Source organism: Quercus robur, chromosome 3, assembly GCF_932294415.1.
Source record: "Quercus robur chromosome 3, dhQueRobu3.1, whole genome shotgun sequence".
Lineage (NCBI taxonomy): Eukaryota > Viridiplantae > Streptophyta > Magnoliopsida > Fagales > Fagaceae > Quercus > Quercus robur.
Genome location: NC_065536.1, coordinates 19,726,663 through 19,742,098, shown reverse-complemented (window position 1 = coordinate 19,742,098; position 15,436 = coordinate 19,726,663). Strand labels below are relative to the sequence as shown.

Genomic DNA, 15,436 nt, shown 5'->3' with positions numbered 1-15,436 from the left:
TTGTAATAAAGTTGGTCCTTACAAATGAGAATCTCCAATAACAACATATTTCTTTCATTTATGTTGACATTAGACCTTTTTCTCAAAAAAAAAAAATGTTGACCTTAGACCAAAAATAAATGCAACTTTTTTTCGTACATAATTATACTTAATAAAACAAAAGAACAGCAAAAATGGAATATATTTCAAGATTTCACAACTAAAATACATATTATACAATGAACAAGACTTAGATACAGTACTTAGATGTTATTCCTTAAGTTTTCATTTTAAGATTTTGCCATGTGGATTTTTTCTCATGTGATGAAAATGTATTTTTTAGTTAAGTAGCCACATTGCTGAATCTTAAGAGAGAAACCTAAAAAACAGCACCTAAGGTATTGTACCTGAGTTTTATCCTTATACAATTATGGAAAGGTTCATATACAATATGCACCAAAAAATTCTACAAATTAGAAAATTATAATAGAAAAACTATATCTCAAGACTTAAAAAACAGTAATAGCAAAAGCCAATCACTAAATACGAACTCTTATTCTCCAAGCAAGTTTAGCATCACGGGAAGACGCACAAATAGTTTAAACAAACTCTTACTCCCTTCATGTTTGAACAGTTCTTTTTTCTTATTAATGACATTACAAAAAGATTAGCTCAACAAGGGACATACTATTAAGTATTAATACCAAACAAAGCTCAAGGAGATGAGGAATAGGATGGATTGAAAACAACTTGCTTAGCACAACTAAGCACATCATGAGGCCCTGCTTCTTCTCGGCCAACACCCATAAGATCAAGGTAATATAGGTAATGGGAGATGATGTTGTTCATGGACTCATTATCGCCTTTACCACAAAGAAGATCTCCATAGAGCACATTCATGGTAGCACCAAAACCAGAGACTCTCTTTGCTATAGTGTCATTCTTGGTGGGAGTCCAATAACCAATAAAGACATCATGTGCTGAAGGTTGATGCTCTTTAATTGGTTTCATCCACCTCCAAATTGCAACTTGGAATGCCAAGGTGGAATTTTGTTCAATGTATTCTGGATGGTTCAACAAATCTACTTTCAAATCTTTACCTGCTTCTCCGTAATTGTAGTTCCTGTTGAAAGCAACAATAAATAGAATCATTCGGATTGTGGCATGCAACAATGAGTTGATCTACAATAAATTCATCTAGGGTAGGAAAAAAAAGGCACACTTAGGGTTGTAAATTAAACTATATGCATCTTTTAACTAACAAAATGATTGTATTTAGTTTTACCAAAAAGTAGGCTGCACATGTTTTTTTTTTTTTTTCTAGGAATTAGTTACATAGATTTTGTTTAAAGAATGCATCACTTGGGTACTCATGTTTGAATTATCATAGAAAATGATCTCTTATGATGTTTCTTAATATGAAAACATAAAACTTTTAGCGAAATTTCAACTTGAGATAAAATTGAATTACATAAGATGAGAAAATAATTCAAATGCAAAGATACAAAGAATATATGATAATGTTAGTGCAATTGAAATGGTAGATACCAATAGATAGGTAGAGCACCCCGACCATAATATGCAACTCCAGAAGCACATGGATAAGCATTTTTGTAGTGCTCATTACAGTAATCTGAGTTGGAATTCATTTCCTTATTATAGCATAAACCCCAGGCTAATTGTTCCTTGGTTGCCACTTTATGTCCACCTGAAAAATATCATCCACTTTTACTTTGCATGGACATTGAGTGAGTGAGTGATTACTAGCTATTGCTCATATATAATTTAACTATAGTTTGTTGATTGAGACATCGTGCTTCAAATTAATTTAGTTTCAACCTAACTTGTTTTTTAGAGAAAATAATTAAACCACTCTATGAGTAGACTCACTTACAAGCCAATGCTTCCTCATTTGCTTTAAAAATGTAGGATTCAAAAGTATTTTAATATTTGAATTATAAATATCATCCCATCTTGGCTCTTATTGCCGGAACAATACAATTTTTTAATTATTTTAGGTTACATTACGAATTTGATCATTTAATTATTGTATAAAGTTCAATTTCATCACTCAACTAGTAATGTATCATTTTAGTCCCTCAAATTTTAAAATCGAGTCAATTTCATCCTTTGGCAATTGTCGATTTATAAATATTAATAGAATTAAGAGTTGAAATTGATTTGATTTTAAAATTTTTACATTTTTATAATAACATTTTAACTTGTATTCTATTTTTCACATTAATTAATTTTGTCAAAAGATGAAATTGATTTGATTTTTATTTTTTTTACTTGATTTTAAATTTTGAGGAACTAAATTGGTAAAATTAATAGTTGAAGAACTAAATTAACAAAATTGAGGGACCAAATTTTCCTTTACCATATAGTTGAAAAATCAAAATAGTAATTAAACTTTTTTTATAACATTCATTTTCAGTTAAATCATTTTGATAAAATATACTATGTAACAAAGCGTAAATTATACATTAATTCTTAGGACATTTAATAACTAAACGGCATAAAAGGATTAAAACATTAAAATCCATTTCCAACTTCATCAAACTAAAGATTTCTGGTATTCGTTTGGGAACAGTTTATTTAGCTGAAATTGAAAATTTTTTGCTAAAAGTACTCTAGATAAAGCCAAAATTAGCTAAAATAGTACACTGAGACTCATGAATAGTACCAAAAAGTGCAATGTGACCCATGAATAGTACCAAAAATATGTTGAATAGTAGTAAAAACAAGCTAAATAGTAAAAAAAGTTGCATTTTCAGCCAATGCCAAATGCAACCCAAATAATCAATAATATCTATCTTTAGGTAACCAATGTTTGAAGAAATTACACTTTATAACCCTAAACTATACCCCTTATTATACTTTTCGCCCTAAACTCACATTTTGCACTCTAAATTATAACTCTTGTTACAGTTTGCACTCCGATGTTAAGTTTGTTGTAAACTTAGACAGAAAATTATGGCACTGCATGAAAATTAAGTCTCAATTGTATATGTTCTCAAAGTTAAGGAAGCAAAGTATAGTACGGTGTATAATTTAGGGTGGTAAAATGTAATTTTCTTCAAATGTTTACCACCGAACTTGTTAGTTGAGCATCAAGGGTTGCACAGTAGTATAAAACATTTTTAATCATTTTAGAGAGAGAGAGAGAGAGAGAGAGAGAGAGAGAGAGAGAGAGAGAGAGAGAGAGAGAGAGAGAGAGAGAGGTAATCAAATGTTTTAATGGGGTTAGCAAAAAATAATTTTTTTTTTTTTTTTAATTCTTTTGAATAATTTGATAGATGGGGGAGGGGATCAATTTGACCCTATTCCTACAATATAACAAAATTATGTCTTCAAACACAATAATACACATTCTGATCAAGTTTACTTAAATTCCTACAGAATTTCAATCTTCACCTATGACATCAGAGACAGATGAACAAGAAGTCCCTAAACACATTCATATTCAACCCAACCAACAACGCAAAACCCCAAATTGAAGTTCACAAAACAGATACTCTGAAGTCTAAACTACTCACAGGATAGCTTCTTAGGGAAAAAAAAAACACTACTTACAGGAGGTTTTGGTGCCAACATGGGCAAGAAAAGCAGCGATTTCCTTGGTTCCCATGAAGTTCCAGTTGATGTAGGTAGTACCAAAGCCATACGGCTGGAAGTGAGCAGAGGCAGTGATAAAAGAGTGGTAGTCCCAGAAGCCCTTTGCATGGGCCTCAAGGGAGTTACGGTTTGAGAACATCTTCTCAAACTGATCGTTCTGGAAGTAGTCAGAAACGGCCCTGCCACAGCATCGGGGGTTAAAATTTTTACGCGGACCCTTGTTGCATCTAGGACAGTTCTTAAGCCCATTTATGGTTCCAGATGCCTCCCCAAACGATGGCTTCACAGAAGACTCATCACAATTCACAAGAACTAATATAAATGCTAATATTGTCAAGAGTACTTTATACTCAATTAATTTTGCAAGTAGCATTGATTAACAATGGTGAAGATTGGAGAAAAGTCTCTGTACCTTCACTTGTTAAGAAGCTGTAAGAAGAAGTTGTTATTTATGATAAATTGGGTGCTGTTATAGTGGCTGCTGGGAGAAGGAAATGGAAAGATAGTCAAATTGCAAGTCATAATTTTCTTTAGTCACTATTAACTCTATACCTAATCTCTTTTTATCTTTTTATACTTTTATCTTATCAATAAAGACAGCACCTTCTGAATAAAAAAAATTCAAAATATTTTCTTTTTGAATATACTATATCTACAATAGGTCCATTTATAGATTTTAGCCATAAATTAGTATTAAAATATTAACATTGATAATTGGGTGATGTAGAGGTGCGAGTAACAACCAACAATTATTATATAGCATTGGACTAGAGACTTAATTCACGGGTCCCTCCCGTCCTAAAGTGGTTCGCCACTACAAAATCTTTTACTCGAGAAGGAATAGAGTTAGAAGAAACACGTGAATTCTGCATTCTAAACTTTAATTAGGCTGTGTTTGTTTCGCCTAAAATGCATTTTAGGAAATCATTTTGTACCCTGCTTTGTGTTTGGTTGCACATGGAAAATTTGGTCAAACGGAAAATCATTTCCATTGACCATAAAATATACCCACTTCAGCCGTAAAATGAATTACACTCTCATTTTACCTTCAAATGAATTTCAGGACTCAGAGAGAGAGAGAGAGAGCACACGGGTCCGAAACCCATCCCCTCAGCTCCACCCCACACACCAACGAGAGAGAGGTGCAACTCCACCCCACACGCAGATGCCAGTCCGAGGTCCCCCACACTCCGATGAGCAGCGCCGCCGTACCCGATCCACTCAACCTCACCTCCGCCCACTTTGAGCTCTGCATGTACCCGATCCACCAAGGCAAAACTCTCCCTCACGCCGGCGAAGCACATCTCACTACCAACATCTCTAATCCGTTGCTTCCTCATGCCGGCGAAACACTTCTGTCAAACCCACCATTTACAATACCCAATCCACCCAAGACCGATCTTGATCTCGACCCACCCAATCTCGTTGTCCCTACTAAAGATTGTCGCCGCGCTAAAGACCGATCTCGTTGATTTTGATTTTGTGAATAAAAGATGGTTTGGTCGGTGTTTCTTCCTCCTCTCACTAAGCTTGTGAATAAAAGATGTTTTTATTTTGATTTTTGGTTGTGTTAAGTGTATATTTTGAATTTCTATGTTATAAAATTTGTTTAACAGCTGAGAAAATGGCTGAGAAAATGTGCAAATTTTGTAGGAAAATAACATTTTCAGAATGTTACCAAACACCGAAAATTGTTTTCTAGACTATTTTCCATTGCAAAACCAAACACTCGGATTTCCTTTTTCTTATGGGAATTCACTTTCCCCTGCATTCATTTTACACTCAGAATTTGATTTACATTGAACCAAACGCAGGCTTAATTTTCTACGCACGCCTAGAAAAAAAAATGAATTAACTATTTATGTTTTGCAAGAAAAAAACCCCAAGAGGTCTTTCTTTATTCTTCACTGGGGCAAAGATTCTAATTCGGTGATCGATGTTCTACTAGACCACAGGCCTAATCTAACCTAACTGGGGCCTCAAAATCCTAACCATGTTTATTTTGGATAAATACACTCTTAAACCTTGTTTAACAAATTCAGTTCATACATCCATTAATTTTATAGAAAAATTCTTAATTTACATTGTAGTTGCAATGTAAATCTTATATTGTAGATTAAATAAATGTGTACAATATTGCACATATTTTAGAGAAATTTTTGCAACATTCTACAATATATAAGATTTGCATTGTACTAACATACCACATCCAAGATTGTGTAACCATGGAGTTATTGTTTGATATATGGTTTTATACTATTACAAAGCTTTCAATCCGCGTACAAACACGATCGTTTTCACACCCAAATTCACATTCTATTTAAGTGTAAACTCATAATTGGATTTCAGCACTTTCACAAGAGTTCATCACAGGTGCTTAAGCATGTTGTATCAACTTATGCACTAATCACAAGTTGACTCTTAAATAAGATATAAATTTAGGTGTGGGAAGGGTTGTCCCTAATTATTCTAAATATTTTCATTCAATTTTCTTTTCAATTAATTAATAAACAAAAGCCCCTATACTTCACTAGAATAAAAGAGAAACCGAAATTAAAACAGAGAGAGACACAGATAAAGACCAATATGTGCTTCTGTGTCAGAGTGGACTTGGGGAATGATGGTCTCTGTCAACTGGTATATTTCATTCACATTCACATATGGAATTCACAGTTTACACAACCAATACGGAAGTAGGGATTCGCAATGAAGGAGGAAGTAGGGATTCTATCTATTCGATGTGCCAATACAGAAAGTAAATCAGTTTCTAAGGTCTTAAAAAATAGGAATTTAAGAAATACAAAACAAAAAAATATTTATACTAAATAGAAATCTCATCTCAGTCAGAAAGTTTTGAAAATCTTCATGAAGAAAATTCCTTAAGCCTTCAAGGACCTTTCTTTTGTTGTTTTCTTTTTTCCCTTTTTGACACCATTCCAACAATGAATAAACCTGTTAATTAGCAGTCCATAGAAATCTTGCTGATATCTTTTGCCAATTGGGAGCATTTATATACGAGCTCCAATAATAGCATCTTTTCTTCTTTTCCTTTTCTTTTTCTTTTTTTTCATTTTCTTTTTATATTAGACCAAAATAAAGGCGCAATAAACTAAGAAGCGCAGAAGTAGGGGATCAGAGAGATTGCTTGACATATATATAATATTTCAAGATTTCACAACCAAATGCATATTGATACGAGATCTGAGGTTCAATCCTCGCCTACACCAAAAACTGATTGGTGTCTTGGTCTGATGATAAAGATCTATCATCAAGAGCGGACGTCATAGGTTGAAACTATCTAAAAAAAAAAAAACATATTGATATATATAATATTCCAAGATTTCACAACCAAATGCATATTGAATAATTGGATTGAGATCCTCTAGAGTTCCAACGGTACTCAACCATATAGAATTCTATTAATCTTAACCATTCATTTATAATAAAAGGTCCAGATTTTTCCATGTCATTAATCCACCAACAAATCTCCTAAAATAATGGTTTAAAAAATAACTACTCATCAATGATAATTATTGCCTTACCACTTTTACCTAAGTTAGGTCTCTAAGAAAACATGAAGTCATCTTCTCCTTCCCCTCTTCATTTTTCAATTTGTTCCATAAATCCTTTTGGTTGTTAATTTCAAAGCATAGGTTCAAGTCGTTCGACTGAAATGGGACATAGAGAAATCATATTTTATGATCCTAAGTCCCAATCATGTACTTGAAAAAAAAAAAAAAAAAAAAAAAAAAAAAACGTGTATATGCTTGATTTTAATAAAATTAATAGATGTGAGTTCTAGTTAGCTCAACTGGTAAAGTCTCTGATGTTTGAATAAGAAATCTCTAGTTCAATTCTTGCCTACAACAAAAACTAATTAGTGTCTTGGTCTGATAATAAAGAATTATCATCAAGAGAAGACGGAATGAAAACCTAGGTGTCACTACCATTCATAATTGATATATGCTTCACAGTCTACATGCATAATAATCAATTTTCTAAATAAGCAAAGTTCTTTTGCATATTCCAAGACTGAAAACAAAAATATATCTCAAAAGTGGGTTCTAGTTAACTCAACTGGTAAAATTTCTGATAATTGTATAAAAGATCTGGGGTTCAATCCCCGCCTATACCAAAAACTGATTGATGCCGCCTATTCCATATTCTAAATAAACAAAGTTCTTTTGCATATTCCAAGACTGAAAACAAAAATATATCTCAAAAGTGGGTTCTAGTTAACTCAACTGGTAAAATCTCTGATAGTTGTATAAAAGTTCTGGGGTTCAATCCCCGCCTATACCAAAAACTGATTGGTGTCTTGGTCTGATAATAAAGAACTATCATTAGAAGCAAACGTCACAAGTTGAAACTCTCTAATATATATATATATATATATCAAAATTACACAACATTAGCAAGAGACAGGTAAAGTCAACACAACTGTAGCTCTCCTAGCTAGTTTAGCTTCATACGAAGGGATAAGCAGCATTATTGGCTTCTGAAAGGGAAAGATAGTCAAGTGCAAGTCATCAAAAATAAATTTTAACTTAACCACTAATAAGTGTACCTAATCTCTCAAAAAAAAAATCGTGCACCTAATCTCTTTTTGTTTTTGATTCTAAAAGGCAAATCTATTTTCGTTTTTGACAATTTAATTAGAATCATTTTTTTTTAATGTACATGAAGGAAGGAAATAAAAACATTAAAACTCATTCAATGAACTCTTAGATTTAACAAATTAATTTGTAGACTTGGCGGGTCCCTCGCCTCCACTTGCCGAGCTTTTGCTTTCTTTTTTTCTTTTTTTCCTTTTTCTTCTTTAGTTCTTACTTTAAGGGACAAGAAACACGTGAATGCTAAAGTTTGTTCTTAAATTATTTAATTTTTGAACCAATTATGATACACACATCAAAATTTTCGTAGAAAATTTCACTCTCTCGCATGCACTTACTAGTTACTACTCACGTCACTTGAGTCTATCATACAAAGGTTAAAAAAAAATTAATAAATAAATAAAGATGGATTATGTGAACAATTCAATGCCTATAAGCATATTATTGGGTTCAATTATGACTAAATTGCAATTTCTACACTTACGGTTTGGAAATTTTTTGATTTTGTATTCTAAAATTTTAAATCTTAGATTCATACTACTAACATTGCAAATGGTTTCAATTTAAGTCTTTTTGTTAATGTGACATGATGAGGTGTCCATTAAATGCGAACTAAATTGTAATTTATACTCTTAAAATTTGAAATAAATTTTTTTATTTTGCCCTTTAAAGTTTTGAAATTTAGATTTATAAAACTATATTATTTTGAATTCAAGTAGCATTTAATAAACATCTCATCATGATGCAGGGATAGAATAATTTAAATCCAAATGATATATAAAGTTAAGAATATATATTTGAATTTTGAGACTTTAAGAGATAAAATCAAATTTACTTCAAATTTTGAGGGTACAAATTACAATTTAATCTAGTATTATTGTACTTTCCATTATACTATACGTGACAAAACTAAACGTGGGCTTTTGGGGGGGCCATGGTCCACCCTCCCCACAAAATTTGACACCAAAATTAAGAGTTTGTCTCCCAAAAAGTAAGAAATCCATCCTCCCCACAAAAAGGAATTAACCAGCTAGCTCAGTAGTCTCTAAAAACTAATTTCCCAAATGGCCTCTTATTAGAAAAGGTAGTTCTTTTTAATAAAAACAACTATCCATGTTCTTGTTATAAATTAAAATGAATATTAAGAAGATAAAAATATGCATAAAGAAGATAGTATATAAACTTTATTCTTTAAGTGCTCATCCACATAAATTATTATCTATCTTGAATACAAGTGTATCTTCCTTTGTAATTAGCTCACATATATATAAATGTTAAGAATCAGATGGAGAGTACTCTTAAGAATGCAACGACATGCATTAAAGAATATAAGTCCATCCCTTTATAAAAGTAACATCACAAACTCTTGTAACTTCATACATTTACAACACTCCTCCTTGGATGACTGCTCACTAAGAATATGCCTCGTTAAGACCTTACCAAAGAAAAACCCCATGAAAAAAAAAAAACAAAAAAACAAAAAAACAAAAAAAAAATGGCTAAGGAAAAAGAGTACAATATTCTTGTATAACTTCTAGTGCCTTAGGATTGCATCATTAAAACCTTGCAAAGGAAAACCCAGTGGGAAAAAATCTTAGCAAAGGAAAAAGAGTACAATCTGCACATATTCTTTTAAAAATTTACTCCCCCTCATGAGATCATAGAACTTCCAATGTCCATGATAAAAATATATTTAAGTCGACGCATGCCAATGTTGTGCATCATCTTCTTAAAAGTCGCAGTTGCTAATGTCTTAGTGAACATAAAAGCTTGAAAATGTGTTAAAACACAAGAGTTGTTTAGACCCCCAAATCAAAAATTACGGCTCGATAGATTTTATTCTAACTTGTACTAAGGGCGTAATAAAGTAAATGCGAGCAGATAAACAAATAAACTACTCTAAGTCATATTCAATATAATACAGTAGTAATATGAAAGCTAAAAGAATAGGGAAGAAGAATGCAAACACAAGATAACACGCCGATGTGTTATCGAAGAGGAAACCAAAGTACTGTGCGTAAAACCCCTCCACCACCCTCCAAGCGATAATCGATTTACTAGACAATCAATTGGGATACATGGGTTAGCAAGAGACCCTCTAAGCCTAATCTACCCAATGCACCTAAGCTCTTGAAGCTCCTACTCTAACAAGGCTTCTCGGAACTGTGTCTTGTCTAGCTCTCCAAATCCCTTAATACGCCCAATTGCATTTGCCAAATCCTAGCTTCTTCCAATGCTTCCCAACAGCACCAAAACCTCATTGAACACTTTGAAAGGGTGTGGTAAGTGTTTGGGCTATCAACCTCTCAATGTTATGGAAATAGAGAAGTTGGAGTTCAGGAGAATTCACAAGCAATTGTGGGTATAACAATCTTTAACTCTCAAGGTTTGTGGCTAGGGTTTTTTCTTAGAAGCACTCCTCAACATCTATAGATAATGTGGGTATATATAGTGTAGGTACAGAAAGTGTGTATCAAAAATGACAGTATGGAAAAACAGAATGTTTCCCGAGTGTCTTGCAAGAAGGCCTTTCCCGCGAGATACTCGCGAAAACCAGCTGTCTCCATCCTATCCTGACTTTTCACATTCCAGTCATGTGCAAGGCATATGCATCACTTCGCAGGATGCTTACTCACGAACTACCTTCGAAAACACTTCAGTCTTCAATTTGCCTTGAGTCTTCACACACACACTCTCTCTCTCTCTCTCACAACCCTTAAAAATAAATCCCACATGAAATACAAGATACAAAAGATTAAACAGAATTACAATCAAATTTGGCACAGAATTAAAGCCATTACAACTTTACAATCTCCCCATTTGACTATTTCGTGACAAAACCCCTAAAATAGACTGGTTAGGAAATTTAGACCCCAGTTGATAGAATTAACAAGTTTTAAATCCAAGTTGTTAATTAGATTTATTATCAGTAAAACTTGTTAAAACAAAAAAACATCAATATCATGTCAAAATCATGCAGTGGAAAAATAAATAAGACAAGATATGATGACCCAAGAAAACCAATGAAACAAACTAGTTTCACAGTAAAAAACCTGGGGGGAAAACCTTCCCAAAAAGCAATTCATTATAGTAAAGAGAAGTTTCAGATCTAGTACAAAACTTTTGTCCCTAGACTCTACAATCCCCGTAGATGAACTCACAGCAAAAACCGTCTACCGTTTCAGAACCTCTGAACTCTTCAATAAATGAACGCCACCCATTTTGTTGCATGAATCCCAGTACGTGACTCACTTACCAACTTGAGGAAGATTGTTGGCTACAAAGTTCTTCACTTCATCAACAATGAAGATCAAAAAGCACTTGGTTACAAAACCCTAAGGCATAAAAGACGCAGTAGCTTCTTTCAAAGAGAATAAAGCATTGGTCACTTTTTGCATATGTTCTCCTTATATTCTGTTATGTGATGGCCTCTAAAATAAGCCTTATATAGGTCTAGGGTTGTGAGAAAAGAAACCCTACACAAATACAAAAGCCTGGCCTAAAAATCAGATTTGAAAATTCTGATTTTCGTAACCTCGATAGATAGCAGGTGTCGAGATTTAAACTTTGACAGATACAGCTATCAAGGAGGTGTTGAGAAGGTGTCAAGGGGACAGAAGCTTTCTCGATCAATCCACCAGCCGTCAAGAAGGTGTAGAGATTACGATAACAATCAACTGAAGAACTAGCCTAGCTCGATAGATAGCCTAGCTGTCAGGAGGTGTCGAGTAGCTGTCAAGCTATCTGTCTGCAGGTGTCGAGCTATCTATCCAACTTTAATGAACGGCTTTTCTTCACTTGTTTCTTGGTCCAATCTTTATGGCTTCAATACTAGACTTAAACAACATGTTCCTCGAAGTATTAAACACATCCTAGATCTACCCAATTACAAGTAAAGTGCGTTTTGTCAAAGGATTAGCCAATTACACAAAATATGTCCTTAACAAGACTCTAAACTTAAATGTGAGTTTGGGAACAGTGGCAAAACTCACTCACACCTAATCTAGAAGCTGTGAAGCACTTGCATGTATATACCTATAACCTGAAATACTCACACACAAACAAAACTTTCATTACGCTTATGACAAGTTGAATACATGGTACGTACATGAGCAAGTAAAGTGCGATCAAATTTGTAAACACTATATAACATGTAAGCATATCTTGATCAAATAAGGTCAGTCATTAAAGAATGACTACAATGAACATTTAACATGAAAATGCTCATCCGGACATGCAAAGCAATAAAGACCAATCACAATGATCAATTGCATGTCCAACACACAACCAATGCAAAATACATGAAATATATGCATCTAGGATACAAGATTCTACAAGGGTACAAATGTGAGGTACTTACAACATAATAGCAATATCTTAAAAGTACAAAAAAAAATGCTACAAAGCAATGAAGATAAACACAAGTACTGAATATTAAACTGAAATTAAAAACAGAGTACTTAAGCTTTAAAGAAAAGCAATAAAAACTGTAAACAAACAACAACTTGTTAAACAAATAGCAACTTGTTAAACAAATAGCAACTTGTTAAACAAACAGTAGATTCTAGCTTCTCCTCCCCCTATCACTACACTCCCCCTATCAATGACACCATCTCCCCATTTTTGTCATAGAATATCTAGTCTCCATGTTTTTCTAGCTTCTGTTGAATTTGGTCCAATTGAGTCTGGAGAGATGTGAACTTTGTGTCGAAGTGAATGTGTTGGGAGTGCATGATGGTAGCTAGTCCGAATATTTTGGTATTAATCTCTTGAAGTGCAACCATGATGTTGTTTAGCTATTCATCACAGGCATGGGAGGTTAAGCTTGAACTTCCCGAAGTAGAATGACTTTCTTACTTGGTACTCTTTTTGGTGTGACTCATACTGGCATGGAGAGTGCGGATGTTAATTGGACTTGGCTTTGGTTATAGGTGCTCATCTTTTGAGGGATGCATGCCTTTGAGCTCCAAAATCCTTGAGATAAGGCAGCAGAAAGGAAGACAATTCCCTGAAGTAGTTCGTTCAACCGTTTTTGCCAAGATGTGGAAAAAATGAGAACACACATCAATCTCCTCATCAGTGATCAAATCATGCAAGAATAATGCTCGACCAAGATTCATGTACTCGGTGTTATATAAAGGATAGAGTTGCTAAACATGATCATTGTGAGAAGCCTTAATTCAGAAGATAAAGATGCCACACTTACAGACTTCCCATTGGAAAAGAACACCAAATTATTTCCTAAAGCTTCTCAAAGAACCTCCTCATCTGGATTCAGTTCATCATATACCAGTGGGTTAGTGAATATCGACCAGTTTATGCAAAAGATTTCTGCCAGATAGACAGGTGTCACTGAGAACTTTTTCCTCTAACCCAACATTTGAGCTCCTTTCCTTCTGAAATGGCATTAGCATAGAACTCTTTCACCATGTTCTCGTAAGCATCATCAAGGTTGGAGAGAGGGAAGTTACAATCCTTGGTGGCAAAACATTCAGGGATTTTGGTTTCAAGGAGAGATGGCTCGTCAACAACCCTTTCAACCAACAACAGAGCATCTTCAAAGTATCTCTTATAGTTCTGAAATGCAGCATAAGATCTAAATTTGTCAGGGTCATAAACTCCCGTCGGTGATCGAGCTCTCTTTGGGCCTTGGGGAAAGGTTATCAACATCAATCACAGGCTCTTTTCCTTTACTGCTGCCTTCTTTCACAGCTGATGTTTTGAAAGGAGACATATGCACACATGATTACCAAGCAAGAGAAAAACAAGTGCAAAACACAAAAACAGAACACAAAACCTGATTAGATTCAAGTTAGTCCAAAACATAAGTATTAAACTATGTAAATATTAGCAAAATTTAAGAAATTAGCAACTATGCATGTGTATGCATCTAGTGTGCATGTGTGTGCATGAGATGATACATGGTGTGTGCCTAAGTGGTGCATGGTATGGCATTGTGAGGCACAAGTTGGGCAAAGTGTGTAAAACACACACCCATTGACCAAAACATGTCAAGTATGTTCAATCAAGGGTAAACCCAAACATTGGAACTCATTTGAGTCCAATTCAACACAAAAATGTCACTTGAACATTTTGTCAAACACTTACCATGCAACACTACACTACATGAATGGACAATGCATGAACACATAGAAAAAAGCCTTAATACAAGTGTAAAATGCCACAAGGGGCCAACACAGATACACACAGACCAAATGGGATACAACCCAATCAAAATTTTGAAAAAATTTTGCTTAAAATCATGAACCCAACCCCTTTTTCGAAAATCCCCAATTTTTAAAACCCTAAGTTAATTTTTGCATAATCTAAGACAAAAATGAAAAGAATGTTTAAGGAAACATACCTTGAAGTTAATTTTGCAGAAAATAAGCTTGAAAATGATGGGGTTTCAAGTGAAAGACAGTTTTGGGTTTAGAAGGGTTCGAGAAAGGCAAGGCGAGGGAAATAGAGAGTGTTTAAAAAAATTGTCACATTAGCCTTATAAAACTGAAAACACACATTTTTCGCAGGTTAGGCGGTCGCAAAATTAGTCATGAAAAAACACCACTGAAGCACAGAAGCTTTCGCGGGAAGCTTTTAGTTGCGATACAGTTGCGAGACAGTCGCGATAGCCTCTATATGAAACTTGTAATTTCCCAATTTTTGCCTAAAAATCATTTAGCAGGAAGTGCTTGATCGTTAAATAGTCGCGAGACAGTCGCAATACTTTCTGTATGAAAATGAAATTTTTAGATTCCTCTTAAACTCTTTTCGCGAGAAGCTCTCAGTCATGAGCTTCTCGCGAAAATGCCTCTGAACAAGTTTTTGAAGAACAACACAAAAATGCATTTTGAACAAAAACTAAAAGCATGAAATTATAAAATCACTTTCAAAAACATATAAAATACTCAAAAATCTTTTTGGGTTTGATTTTCAAGCAATTGAGCTTACACATCACATTTGAACATGTACAATCACACAAATGAGATAAGCATTAATTGAACTAAACTTGTGTGTTATGGGTGAGTATCAAATGTGGAATAATCCTTAGACTAGAGTGAAGTTTCAATGATCAATTCAATTAGGTCATACACAACTGGTACTAAGTCAAGTGGACTATCTCAATTATAGAAGTGAGCATATATGACCTCCCACACAAAAAAATGATTAAAAATCTCAGAAGTTTTTCATTTGGCTTCTGCACAAACCATAACATTTGATCATTT

At 33.9% G+C, this 15,436-nt stretch overlaps 1 protein-coding gene across 1 annotated transcript; it reads right to left on the bottom strand.

The window, feature by feature from the left end:
• Positions 1–502: 502 nt before the first annotated feature.
• LOC126717426 (chitinase-like protein 2) lies at positions 503–4,088 on the bottom strand. The gene is made up of 3 exons (XM_050419172.1): positions 3,556–4,088; positions 1,528–1,687; positions 503–1,102 (listed from the first exon to the last, which is right to left on the bottom strand). The coding sequence occupies exons 1-3, from the start codon at positions 3,968–3,970 to the stop codon at positions 694–696; spliced, it is 984 nt and encodes a 327-aa protein (XP_050275129.1). The 5' UTR covers positions 3,971–4,088; the 3' UTR covers positions 503–693.
• Positions 4,089–15,436: the final 11,348 nt, after the last annotated feature.